Source organism: Sinohyriopsis cumingii, chromosome 7, assembly GCF_028554795.1.
Source record: "Sinohyriopsis cumingii isolate HCF-2022 chromosome 7, ASM2855479v2, whole genome shotgun sequence".
NCBI lineage: Eukaryota > Metazoa > Mollusca > Bivalvia > Unionida > Unionidae > Sinohyriopsis > Sinohyriopsis cumingii.
Window position 1 is genome coordinate 72891066 of NC_142967.1, and position 15514 is coordinate 72906579.

The 15514-nt window shown below is 34.2% G+C and overlaps 1 protein-coding gene across 3 annotated transcripts in view; it reads right to left on the reverse strand.

Moving 5' to 3' along the window:
* Positions 1-15514, reverse strand: part of LOC149795514 (uncharacterized) — a 62192-nt gene that overhangs the window by 21470 nt on the left and 25208 nt on the right. For all 3 annotated transcript variants that reach the window (XR_016422339.1, XM_089965311.1, XM_089965310.1), the window contains exons 6-7: positions 10009-12030; positions 9037-9145 (exon numbers count right to left, since the gene is read on the reverse strand). Coding sequence is in view for 2 of the 3 variants with exons in the window: in XM_089965311.1 (XP_089821437.1) it covers positions 9037-9145; positions 10009-12030 (2131 nt within the window). In the remaining variant the exon portion in view is untranslated. The remainder of the gene's footprint in view (positions 1-9036; positions 9146-10008; positions 12031-15514) is intronic.

Here is a 15514-nt window from a genome sequence, read left to right on the forward strand (position 1 = left end):
AAAAGTTTTTTTTTTCCTGCAAAACCAATTCTTTGGGCCACAATAACTTTCACCTAGACCTTTTGACTGCAGAATCTATATGCCTCTTCCATACCTTAAGAACAAGCCCTCTACAAACTTTGGTTAAGTAATATGATTTAGACCAACTTGACCTTTGACCTTTTGACCCCAAAATCAATAAGCTTCTTCTTGTTTATTTTTTTAACCTAACATGTAAGTCGTCCATAAACAATGGTGAAAAAAAAATCAAAGTTGCAGTCAAAGTGACATTATACAGACTTCTTAGTTTTCCCAAGTGCAAGCCTATACAAAGTTTGGACCAGGTTGATGACATAGAACTAATGCTAATGTGCTAAATCCATTGATCTTCTTTCAGTCACAGATACCTTAACATTTAACCATTTGTATCCTACAACTGACAGACCTGTTATATAACTCAAGTGCAATCTATCCACAAAGATTGGCAACTGCAGACATAGAATTCTAGATATTGGTCAAGAACTTTATTTGTTCAGTTAATGACCTTGACCTGAGACCTTTTGACCCCAACATTTACAGGGTATTTCCTTACACCAAGTGTAAACCATTAACAAAGTTCAGTAACTGCTGATGGTGCAAAACTCATTACTGTGCAAAAAAACATTTTTCTTCTATCAATCATACTGGCCATGACCTTTTAACTCCAACATTGACAGGATTCTTCCTCACTCCAAGTACAAGATAGCCATACGGTTTGGTAACTGTAGATGGTAAAGAACTTGAGCAGAAATGAAATTAGTAAGTACCATATGGACAGACACTGACACTGGATGGACAAGTAGGTGGATGAAGAACACAGGTAAATAATAAGCTCTGCCTTATGGTGGGTTAGAAATGAGAATTGCTTGAGTGTACGATGTAGAAATTGCTGCTAAAGGTCTGTTAATGTATTTAAAATAAGTAATGTCATAGTTATCAAGCAGAGCAGATAACAATGCCACACTGTCTTGCTTTAATCCAACATTTATTCTTATGCTTGTTTGAATCTAATGCATTTTCTGCTCTAGGGAATGTAAAAAATTTCTGTCAGTAAATTCCACAATAACCCGTTAAACATTCTGACACTATTTGGTTATCGGAACACCCAGTGTTACTTAGCACCACAAAATATTTATTCAACAAAACTTTCAAAACGTCGGTTCGACAAGGGATACAAATTATGCAATTTAAACTCATTTAAAACTGTAATACCTCCATAAACATTCCCAAAGCCTGTTATCCACAAACACATCCTATTATTACTGTCATACCTCCATTAACTTTGACAAGCCAGTTATCCACACAAATTAACTGTAATATATGCATTAACATTCCCAAAGCCAGTTATCTACACATATATGTCCTATTATACTGTAACACCTCCATTAACATTCACAAAGCCAGTTATCCACACAAATATATCCGATTATTACTGTAACATCTCCATTAACATTCCCAAAGCCAGTTATCCACACAAGTATATCCCATTATTACTGTAATACCTCCATTAACATTCCCAAGCCAGTTATCCATACAAATATATCCTATTATTACTGCAACATTTCCATTAACATTCCCAATGCCAGTTATCCACACAAATATATCCCATTACTGTAATACCTCCATTAACATTCCCAAAGCCAGTTATCCACACAAATATATCCCATTATTACTGTAATACCTCCATTAACATTCCCAAGCCAGTTAGTTATCCACACAATTATATCCTATTATTACTGCAACATCTTCATTAACTTTCCCAAAGCCAGTTATCCACACAAATGTATCCCATTAGTGTAATACCTCCATTAACATTCCCAAAGCCAGTTATCCACACAAATATATATCATTATTACTGTAATACCTCCATTAACATTCCCAAGCCAGTTAGTTATCCACACAATTATATCCTATTATTACTGCAACATCTCCATTAACTTTCCCAAAGCCAGTTATCCACACAAATATATCCCATTACTGTAATACCTCCATTAACATTCCCAAAGCCAGTTATCCACACAAATATATATCATTATTACTGTAATACCTCCATTAACATTCCCAAGCCAGCTAGTTATCCACACAAATATATCCTATTATTACTGCAACATCGCCATTAACATTCCCAAAGCCAGTTATCCACACAAATATATCCCATTATTACTGTAATACCTCCATTAACATTCCCAAAGCCAGTTATCCACACAAGTATATCCCATTACTGTAATACCTCCATTAACATTCCCAAAGCCAGTTATCCACACAAATATATCTCATTATTACTGTAATACCTCCATTAACATTCCCAAGCCAGTTAGTTATCCACACAAATATATCCTATTATTACTGCAACATCTCCATTAACATTCCCAAAGCCAGTTATCCACACAAATATATCTCATTATTACTGTAATACCTCCATTAACATTCCCAAGCCAGTTAGTTATCCACACAAATATATCCTATTATTACTGCAACATCTCCATTAACATTCCCAAAGCCAGTTATCCACACAAATATATCCCATTATTACTGTAATACCTCCATTAACATTCCCAAAGCCAGTTTTCCACACAAATATATCATATTATTACTGTAACACCTCCTTTACCATTCCCAAAGCCAGTTATCCACACAAATATATCTCATTATTACTGTAATACCTCCATTAACATTCCCAAGCCAGTTATCCACACAAATATATCTCATTATTACTGTAACACCTCCAATAACATTCCCAAAGCCAGTTATCCACACAAATATATCTCATTATTACTGTAATGCCTCCATTAACATTCCCAAGCCAGTTATCCACACAAATATATCCCATTTTTACTGTAATACCTCCATTAACATTCACAAAGCCAGTTATCCACACAAATATATCCTATTATTACTGTAACACCTCCATTAACATTCACAAAGCCTTATCCACACAAATATAACCAATTATTACCATAATACTTCCATTAATATCCTTTGCTATCCATAAATATACCCCATTTATTTTGAAAGCACAATTAGGTAAAAATGTTTTATCAACTACCACCAGAACAAGAAATTTAATGGGTTGTTTACTTCACAAAACTTCACCAAAAATTGACACAGCCCAGAAGATTTGCATTCAGTTTTAAATTTTCCCCTTAAACATGTAGTTGTAATGTTGAGTTTGCTCATCCATAATATTACTGACAACTATGGTTTGAATTTCAAAGATGACCACTATGGTATGAATAGATGACCACTATGGTATGAATAGATGACCACTATGGTATTAATAGATGATCACTATGGTTTGAATAGATGACCACTATGGTTTAAATAGATGACCACTATGGTATGAAAAGATGACCACTACGGTATTAATAGATGACCACTATGGTTTGAATAGATGACCACTATGGTTTGAATAGATGACCACTATGGTATGAATAGACGACCAATATGGGGTGAAGACATCTGTGCATATGCTCCCATGTACATTTATTGGGGTTGTTTCAAAATATCTTTGAACTGATTTCGACTCTGTCATTATTTGGTGATGTTTTAATTTAATTGCATGTTCTAATGGCAGTTGATTAAATATTAGTATCCATTCATAATTATGATAATGTAATCTAGGTACTCCCATTCATTTTAATTAAATAAAAAATGTATAGTTTCTGCTAAGCTCATCTTAAGTCATATGGTCCAAATGTAAGGTGAAACTAGTCACATAAAGATTAAAAACCCGACTCCACATCACAGACCATGCCTGAAATCATTTCACTACAGCAGTTCACACAGTGTGTAATCAATTTTCAACATCAAATTTGACAAAGTTTGGATTGTAGGTCCATTTGGGAATAACAAGGGAAAAATATATTAAGTCTGACAACAAGCAGGAAAAGGGTTGCCTGACAACAAGCAGGAAAAAGGTTGTCTGACAACAAGCAGGAAAAGGGTTGCCTGACAACAATCAAGAAAAGGGTTGCCTGCAAGATCAGACTGCTTTCATTTAAAACAAGGATGCAGTTAAAAGCAGTAAAGTGGTACAAAAACTGAAATGGGAGATTCTGCCTGAACCAAAAGTCAGTTGGATTGATGTTATTGCAAATATGATGATATCTTCACAATACCAATAGACTGAGAAATTAGACTGCTTACTGACAAATCCTGTCATAAGTTACAGACAATGAAATGGGTAATTTTACCACTAAAATGAAAATAGAATCCAAATGAAATATACAATGAACAAAAAACAAAATAAAGAATGAATACAAATGAAATGATGAATTAACTTTGGTCGAAACAGAGTATACACATTAAATGCAAAAGGCAGAAAGATGAATTATTAAAGAAAACCAAACTCATTTCCTGAATGGATCTGAAAATCTATTTACCATATTTCATCCAAATCTCCACAGCTAAAAGCCCTCTTGCATAGTAATCCGAGGTCAGATTCTTTCAAATGATGGACAAATTTTCATTACTTACAAGCTGTGACATTGTTCTAACAACCACCTTTGATGTGATGACAGTAGTTGTAATTATACAATTTTATCTGATCAAATTGAAAAACCAAAGTAAAATTTGCTGACAAATACTCTAAAACTTTATTTTACATTTACTGCAGTTGCAGTAATATTCAAATTATAAACTTGATGCAGTTTTTTTTAAAATTTATTCATATTCTGTTTTATTAAAAGATAATAGTCATCTCCATTACTATCTAAAACAGAAATTCCAACCTTGATACATCCATTCCAAATGACCCAATATGAACAGAATTAATGTACCAAAGCAACAAATAAAAAATCAAAATGTATTTTTGAGTGTATATGTATGTAGCATGATTAATAAAATATCAGCACTATTCTGACTATACAGTGCAGCTTAAAGTAAAGTTTACAAAGGTAACATAAACAAGAGTCCCTCAAAGGGACTGATGCTTTATTGGGCAAAAAGAATTTCCAGGAATTTGAGATAAGCCCATTTCTTCCTTTTAACTGTTGAGTGTTCATACCATCTTTGATATTCTTCATGTAAAAAGATTTTCAAAATTATCTGCTGTGGTACCAATACTGGAGGTCAGCTCAGCACCATTTTCATTCTGAACAAAGGAGACACCAGCAGAAGTATTTTGGTGAAAACCACATCATAATGAACATCAATTCAAGCAGATTTAATGCAATTTTCAATAAATGATAGGCTACATGGTGGCTAGTATATATGGTGGAGGAAAAGCCAAGGAAAACCCAAGGAAAAACCACTGACTCTGGGAAACCAGAGGCAAACCTTCTCACATACCCACCTTGGCCAAACCTGAGACTCAAACCCATGAGGTGATATGCCAGTGATCTGTAAAGGTGAGGACCTTAGACCACTTGACCGCCTGGGGACGACAAAATTTTTAAGATAGTCATCATGGCAGCCATATTCGATATATGACTGACATCATTTTCATGTACAACATGGTGAAAACGCCATCATAATGAACAGATTTTATTCAGGAGAAGTGACAAGAAGATTTTTTTTACAACAGTCATTGCAGCAGCCATTATGGATTTATGATTGGTACCATTTTCATTTAGGACCAACTAGGTATTATAAGAAGTCTATTGGTGGAAACCCCATGTTGATATAGCCATCCATTTGGAGATGGGTAGAGATAATGATATTTTCAAGATACAACTTTTCATTCATGAATGAAGATAGAAGCTCAAATAAGACATTAGCGGATAAACAGCAGGATGAATGAATGCCATTTGCAAGCTCTCTGCTCATCAAAGGAATGAAGGCAAGACTTAGTTACATACCATTTTATCTTTGGGTGTGGATGAGGATTGATGGATGGATGTGTGGGGTAGGGTTTCTTGTTGATAATTTTCAGTTCCACCTTTGATGGAATAAATTCTGTGCTCCCCTTGTTTGTCTATATATGGACATATATAGATAAACAAGGGGAGTAATAACATTTTCCAGGTGAGCTTTTATTTAACTCAAAAACATGTCCTTAATTCAGAACAGTAAAATTTAAAGCCTGAAGAAAATTCCAAGTCTTAACCCCCATCCCTGAGCACTCAACAGCTCACCACATTCATACACAGCTCTCATTGATATAACATCAATGTGCTAAATGGAGGCCATAAATGCCAACTGAGTTATGTATCAAATCAAAGCATAGCACGGATAATAGAATATTATATGAATTTATGCATGCATATGCGAGGGGGAGGGGAGGGCATAATCAAAACAGTCAAATGCATAGCAATAAATAATTTTTTTCATGTGGCAATTGTAAATTTAATTTTTCAAATAATAATGTTTTAAAACGGAATTAAAGATACAATACAGGGCTTCATTTTATTTTTGTCACTTCATGTTGTCATACATTTGATAAATCAAATCATATGAATAACATTAAAATAATGCTGTTACACCCAACTTTAATAAATATACTTGCAATTCTCATTTCTAATGCACAGTTTCATTGTCATCAAGTTTAAAGTGATTTAAACTGATGAGAAAGCTCAATCACTTGTGAAAAAAAATCATATCGTTTTGATCATGGAAAGCATAGCAATACTGTGTTATATCCAGAATGGCATTGTAGAGAAGTGCATTATAATAGGGGAGAGCTGTCTGAATAAAAACCAGATATTCTGACTTTAAAGAGCACAAGCCCAATTTGGTGAGAAAATATCTTTGGTTTTTTTTTTGTTTATTTACTTGCATAAAAACTTTTGTATTCTTCCTGACTAAAAGATCTAACCTTTTCATCAAGTGGTATATGTATCTAAATTTGGTTCCGAAAAATGTTCTCATTTTAATTCTGACAGCAGCTATACTTTATACCTTCTGTTTTCCTGATAAACAAGTACCATACTTGCTGGCCTTAAGTTGATTCAGAGTACAAGTTGAATGAACAAATTTGCACAATTTTCCATCCTTCATCCATATGTAAGTTGATGCTGAGCATAAGATGAGGCCAGATGAATACCTCAGCTTTGTCTTTCTCACTTCATTCCACATAGCATCACAATTTTATCCTATATGTAACTCAGTAATCTTTCAGGTCAGGATCATTAAATGTAACTAAAAGTATCTAATTTGTTTCATACGAAGTATTTTAAACGTGTTATGTACTTTTAGCTACACATAATGATGCTGACCTGAAATATTTTTGAGTTATAGATATGAAAAAATATGCAGTGCTTTGTGGAATTAAACTGTAGTAGCCTCCGGTTTAATAAATATTAAATATATCAATGTATGCTATTTCAGATTACCAGCAATAGGGAAATTGCATCATTAATGCTAAAGTGATTTTTCTACAGTTTTTTTAAAGAGATACACAGAGAAATGCATATGTATTCCATTGCATATTTCTTCTTGCATCTCATGATCAAAATAAATATTATTGCTCTTCTTTTGCTGCTTTTTTTTGTACTTTATTGACCCTGTTTAGATGAACATCTTGTCAAAGAAAGAAAACAGTAATAACTTAAATAGTAAATGTAAGCTAAGAAAATACATTCCGTACTACTTCAGAGTTTAAATATTCTAAATTTTTATATATGTAAAACAACCTCTCCATTCCCAACAAATATGATTATGACTGTGTGACTGCTTCGGTGGCATAGTGGTTAGAGCATCTGCCTCGGAAGCAGTAGGTCGTGGGTTTGATCCCTAGCCGAGTCATACCAAAGACTTACAAAAATGGTACTAACAGCTACCTCACTTGGCGTTCAACATTAAGAGGTTAGTGTTAGGACTTGTCTGCCTGGTGTCAGGATAATGTGACTGGGTGGGACATCATGCCACGTATCTGCGGCATGATGCCCCAGTGCTAGACATCGCTATAAACTGCCACATTGCAGACATCGTAGCGATATGACTGAAAAAGCGTTAAAGCTACATTAAAAATCCTAATCTCACACACACACTCTTCCTGTACTTCGGCGACAAATGTTTTTCATCTTTGCTCATACTTTCGAATGGCTGAGAGTTTTATTGGCAAGTTCAAAAAATGATGTCACTGGTTGAAAAATTTACATGAGTAACCAGCATTTCCTTTCATGATATGATAACATATTCATAACACCCTATGGGTAGCCTCATTTCCCTATTGATAGCGTCACTAATCTGATCTGGTCTGTCAAATCTTGATCTCATACAGGTGTTAACTTGGAAAAGCTGACACAGCTGTAGTATATTTAATTAACATGTTAAATACCACTACAAAACCATGTGATTCTTGGACAATGGAAGTAGTAACTAAACTTACAAGGAATTACATGTACTTACCCAGTGGTATTAATTGATAATGGAATATAGTGCTGCACTTGTACACGAGCAAGATTACAGAAATCGGGTGAGTGAACAATACAGACTGCATTTGTCAAGAAATATCTCTCTCTCATAATGGGGCATGATTTGTATTTAATCGTGAGGTGCAAGAAGAAAAATGTGAAGGAGTATCTGTCTTTGTCATGGTTATTCATCTTCTATCGTCAATTTTAATGCACATATATATAATCAAATTTTAACAACATATATTACTATTGCCTGCTGCTTTAGCACAATTGCATCTGTTAGTACTGATGATCATTTATTTGTTTAAAATACTTCTTAATGTGGAGTACTATATCTTTTCATACACGATCTCTTCCCCAAAAGGAAAAATATTGTACACATTATTTGTCATACTTATAGAAGAACTTTTTCAATATGAAAAATTACATGACATATGATAAAACAATTCGGATGATGTATTCTATCTATAAGTCAATTTGGAAAAAAGTATCGTCTTATACGCCAGCAAATATGGTAAAATTCCACAACTTTTAAGGGGTAGGGAGATGTATCTGGTCAAGTCAATTTCAAAGTCCTTGCCTATGTCTGTAACATTTAGATAGATCTATGAGTGGAAGTAAATACTCAACAAATACACAGCTTAAAGCACAAATTTTGTCCCTCAAGTCCCATGTACACCTAAAATATGTGCAACCCATGCACAATTTTAAATTTTGATACCTCATCCATTGCCTTTGAATCAAGACACTCTCCGTCTTCATCAAACATGGTGTCCCATGAATCTTCATCTATGTCATCATAGGAAATTGTTTCCCTTTGAACATCAGATCTGCGAAAGAAAAATCTTTGCATATATAATACTGGGTATGAACTGAAGCAGTCATATTTTTTCTTAGTCAGACTGTTTCATAAAAGTTGTTAAAGCAAAACAAACTTATAAATAATTATTATCATTTTATTAATACTGTACAAAGTACAAGATTAAAATTAACAACAAATGACATAAATTCATAGAATGCTGCCCCAGCAGCAAGCTTTCTCACTTAGCCCTTTTTCTGCAAGCAGAAGTAACTCCTCATATGTCTATCTCAAATTAGAGCCCTAGATATATGACACAAGCTAATTATAACAATATCCAATTTAGAAAACTTATCAATGTAAATAAATATTTAAGATTCCATTCCTAATTTATATTATCTTCTCTGCTTTTAATTGTTGTTGTTGTAGGGTTTAACACCATTTTTCAGCACATGATAGGCTATACATGGTGGCCAGTATTAATGGTGGAGGAAGGACCCGGGAAAATCCCGGAAAGAACCACCGACCCACAAGAAGCTACTGGCAAGCTTTCTCACATACCCACATTAGCCGAATCCGAGACTCCTGTTTTTAATAACATTTACAGAAAACTGTGATGGAAATTTTCATTAATGAAAGTATAGAAAACACTGATTTCTGAGGCTGAAGTCATACAAAATTTTCACAAGACAAAGAAAACTACAGTGGCCTAAGTGGTTAGAGCTTCCGCCTCAGGTGTGGGAGGTTATGAATTCAAACAATTAGTACTACAAACCATATTTAGTCAAATGAATGGATACTGTGTCAAAGACATGAAAGGATCAAAAACCCCAAACAAATTCAACTCTATCAACCCATCAGATCTAGAAGTATGTTCATTTTAACTATAATTACCGTTCAACATTTCCACATACAGCTATTTTCTTCACTTGATCTCCCAGCATTAAATCTGTCCTATCACCAGTCTGTCCACCTGCTTGAGTTTTTTCATTATCATCAGTGTAACTTTCACTTTCAATTTCAGTTGCTTTCCCCCCTACTTGACAATAACCATCTATTTGTTTTTCTTCATCTGCTGGAAGACTTTCCAATTCTGTTCGTGTTTGTTCCCTGGTGGAAACTTCGGGTGACTGCTTAACATCATCTGAAAATTTTTGCTGCAACTGAATGTCTTTATTGATCACAGACTCACACATTGAATGTTGTTCAGGATCCGACGCTGCCGGAATATGATCAGTACCTTCTTTTTCATTTAGATGACCTGATGAACAAGCCTGTGTGCCAAACAAATCTTGGTCGTCAGTAGTAGTTCTTGAATCATCTCTAATTGGTTCCATTAAATCATGAAAATCATTTATTTGGTCAAGATGAATTATCTGACTTGTGTTACTTTCCTTTCCCTTATATGCACATTTTTCTACATCACAGACTGTAGTGGATGAAAAATCTAATAAACTATCTTTACCTCCTTTCACCTTAGAATTTTCTGAATATGAATGAAATGAATATTCTGTGGTGTCTATTGTCTCACTATCTAATACTACCTTATCTGCATCTGATATAATGGTGTCTACTGTCTCCCCATCTAACACTACCTTATTTGCATCTGACATAGTGGTGTCTACTGTCTCACCTTCTAACACTAACTTATTTGCATCTGATATAGTGGTGTCTACTGTCTCACCTTCTAACACTAACATATTTGCATCTGATATAGTGGTGTCTACTGTCTCACCATCTAACACTAACATATTTACATTTGATATAGTGGTGTCTACTGTCTCACCTTCTAACACTAACTTATTTGCATCTGATATAGTGGTGTCTACTGTCTCACCTTCTAACACTAACTTATTTGCATCTGATATGGTGGTGTCTACTGTCTCACCATCTAACACTATTATATTTGCATCTGATATGGTGGTGTCTACTGTCTCACCATCTAACACTATCATACTTGCATCTGATATAGTGCTTGTACCCAATTTTGAACAATGAGCAAATTGATCATTGACAGTGATTTCTGTGTTTGCAACTTTCTGTTGATCACTGAGCTGAGATTTATTAGAAACTTGAAGTGCAGTCCTGTGTGAAATAGATGGGATTTGGCTATTCCCTATACAACTAAGCTTGCCACTGGCATTTCCTGATGTGGCAGTACTGAAACACACACCTGTCTCCATATTTGTCTCATTGCTAATTTTTTCTGCTAAAAACTGAACACTACCAATAGTACTGTCAATTTCTGTATCACATTTACTTCTGTCCTGAGAAACTTTCATGATTTTATTTCTATTTGGCAGCTGTGTGTCTGATAAGCAAACTGTACTGACATTTTTGTTTTCTTCGAAACTAGCATCTAAGTCACCATAATGTTTGGACCTTTCCTCTTTTGTGTTGGTAGGTGAGCTATGTTCTGAATCCCCACCTTCAGTGATTTCAATATCACTACTATAACTACATTTTTGCTGATGAGATGTTTTCTGTGTTTTAACTAGTTCTTTTTTACTTTCAAGAGGAGTGCCAATTTTATTTGAATGAGACCATTCATCTGACTGGCTAATAAGAACACTTTTCTTTTGTACATGTTTGTCTCCATCTGAAGAGGCAGATATAATGTCTACTGGCTGAACTCCTTTCAAGTTTCCTGCCTGATAAGTTTCATTCTCCCTTGAGTTTTCTACAAATGGGTTATTTATCAAGTCATCCAAATTTTCTGCAGACTCAGCTTTTTCCTGTACACTCTTTTGATGTGGATGAAAATATTTTTGCACTCCAGATTTTGTCTTTCCATGTGATGGTTTGGATGACTTCTGTGAATCAGGAGTTATCTCCTCTTGAATAATCTCTTGCTGCTGTTGCTGCCTTCTTGATGGTGGCACATACATCTGGGCATCTGGTCTTTTCATTTTGCTGCTGTAAAAACAACATGAAAGTCCTTAAGATAAAACATATATCAATTTCAGTTAGATATAATCATGAGACTGTAGGACAAATGGTACCAAAGATTTTAGGCCTAGCACCAGTCTAAAGACTAGAGCAAAAGCGCAATTAAGGCAGTCAAACTCATAGCTTTAACTTCATAAGCAACAGAGGAGTGGGGTCAATCACACTACAAAAAATAATTACTCAGTTCCTTTTATTAGGATCAATCTATTTCCTGAGATTTATATTTAGAAGAATAATAATTACTGGATCAGCATCATCAAATCTAGCTGGGACCATTTCATTTCAATGTAAATGCTGTAGATAGCCGGGACCATTTCATTTCACTGTAAATGCTGTAGATAGCCGGGACCATTTCATTTCAATGTAAATCCTGTAGATAACTGGGACCATACATTTCTTTTTGATATATTTACCATATCTAAAATTAAGGAATCCAAATTGAAAAATCAAACTTGATTCTGAATCATTAATCATACCTCCCTCTTTATGAACTTAAATGCTTACTTGATATCACTTTGCATGTTCACCATGAAAATGCCTTCAACCTTTCTTCTACCCTATTTTAACAATCATTTTCAGTATCACTAGACTAATTGAGCCAATCAGCTCCTACTGTACAGTAGTCCCTAAGAAAAAGGTATTTATTTTTTAATATTTCCAACAGTGAAGAATGTTAAAAGAAAGCTGCATTAAATCCTAAACACAATGCTTTGTAAGCTCTGGTCTCTTGACTTTAGAGTAAGATGACAAAGCAAACAGGTGTAATTCTTCCAGTTCCATAAATGTCACTTGTACTAGTGGTTTGAATCATTTCATTCAAATGCAACAGTTTTCACAAAATGCAACGTATCCAATGCCAATTTGTTCAGTCTATCCAAGTTAGTGTCTAATAGTCCTACCATATCTGAACAATCTAATGCACTGAATTTAAAAAAAGAATGTAGAAAGATTCAGGAAAATGTTTGTTAACATAAGCTGTATTAAGTAACAATATTATTTTAAAGAAACACGATTTAAACTTTTTATGCCACTGCATTTAGTTAATCACTATAGATCATATGAAAGTATCCTATATGCATACAGTGTTCATTCCAGGAATGGAACAAAGGTAGTGACTGGCACATTATATACACTCAGCTCAAATTAACTAGTCCTCTATGCAAATGGACAACTTCATTATTAAAAAAAATACTGGGTGCTACAATTTTATTAAAATATCATTTGTGCTTTTATTTACTCTTGTTCAAAATGATAACCATGTCTTTTGTTGGGGGTGGGGTGGGTTCCAGCTGGGTTGGGAATTTTGCCGGTTTCTAATTATAGATGATTGTAAGTCATGTGATTTTGTAATGCTGCATTTGAAGGCTAACACTCACTCATTGCATGGAAACACTTTAACTATTTACATTAAACTCTGAAACAAAGTTGTTAACTGTGTATATGTTAAGTTGGTGACTGACCATGACAATATTGGGATGCAATTACAATATAGTTTGTTCCAAAAAGCATCATGAATTTTATCCAATCTGTAATTCTATTAATGTTCAGGTCAGCATCATTAAATGTAGCCAAAAGTACCTAATTTGTTTTAAATATATAGTATAAGATGAATTAAGTATTTTTAGCTACATTTAATGATGCTGACCTGATAATTTACCGAGTTACAGATCGGTAAAATTTGTGATGCCATGGTGTTGACATGTCCATTATCAATGCAGCTCCCGTAAAGGTCAGAAACACATTTCATTCAATTTCCTCACTCTAAAGTACTGTTTACAACATAATTTTCTCCACTCAATGCAATTGATAAACCATGCATTGATGAGACTGGTTGATCAGCATTTATAATGGTAAAATCTGGTCTTTTACCAAATTTTTCCATCCTTGTGGTATGAGGTACCGGTAGTAGCGGAAACGCCATATAGTTGCTGTAAAATTTATAAGAGAACGACAATTAAAAGTTGCATTTTGTCAAATTAAGTGGGTTCACATGTTACTTCAGACTGAAACTTATGCCCAACATAACAAGGTTATTGATTTAACTGGGGCTGAGATAAGTAGGGAAAAACTAGCATAAAAAAAGGATTTTTTCTGGACCAGGCCAAAACACTCAACATAAATGGGTTCTCAAGATAACCGAGGTTGAGATAAGTGGGTTTGACTGTATGATTAACACCCATTTAGTACAAACAAGACATCATATCAATGTTTTTGCTGAAAGTGCCATTTTGATATGACCAGCCTTCTAACAGAAGCAGTAATAACAAGATGTTCAAGATGGTCAATGTGGCAGCCATATTAGAAGTTGTATCAGCACCATATTTATTTACGACCAGCATGACACAATAAGTCTTTCAGTGAAAACCCCACGCTGATATGATCATTCATTCAGGAGAAATAATGATAACAAGATTTTCTAAATGTCCACTTTGGCAGGCATACTGTTTTAATGACACCATTTTCATTTAGGACCAACTAGACATCACAAAACATTGTTTAATTAATACCCTACAACTTTTAACTGAACATCACAAATCTGAGTAGAAATTAAGATATATTCAGACAAGATATGATTTACAAAGAAACAGATCATTTTAGTTCCACTCAAAGCTACTAAAAACACAACGTGGTTTCAAATTTTCAAATTTCTACATCACAAATGTAATTCTCTCATGTGCAGCGCTTCTTCCTCAGCTATTTTGATTTTTTTATCACATGCACTATCTATTTCTTGTTCAAACTTTGGTGGTACATTAATTAGCTTTATGGAACTAGCTCTGAGACAGAGAAGTCCTCAGATTTTACTTCAGTTTGACAATAATAATAAATTTCTATGACGCCTCACAAATAAAAATTTGGGGCTAAGTGACACCTCCTCTTTTCTCTGGATGTAATCTGAACATCTATATGTGTCCTTCTTAATGATAGCACAGTGGTGTTCCAGGATTTAAAACAAAGGGAATATTTAACACAACCCATAACTAGGGTATACTGTTACAGTAATTGTACATATCATACACTGTTCATATTCAGGGTGGCTTGAGTCAAAATTCAGTGATCTGAACACAGTATATTTAACACTGGAAATATAATTGGTTGTGCTGAGGTTTAAACTGCATGATCCAATAATCTCTCATTCATGCAAATCTATATGAATGCTGCAAGTTTTTTATTAAACTAATTAAAATCAAATTATCTAACTTAATTAGTGTCTCTGACACAACAGAAGTGAAGGATCTAATTAGTAACAGTTCATCTTCCTCCCTATTTCTCCATTTAATTCTTTTAGAAAATTTCATTATTTAACTCCAGTAGCATTAGGACAATTTTTTTAAACTAACATAAATGATGGCACTTTAATTATTTATTAAAAACAAAAAGTCTAGGGACTGTGTCCTTGATCAAAGAACTGCTGTTAAACATGCAAGCTTGAACACAAGGTCAACAGATT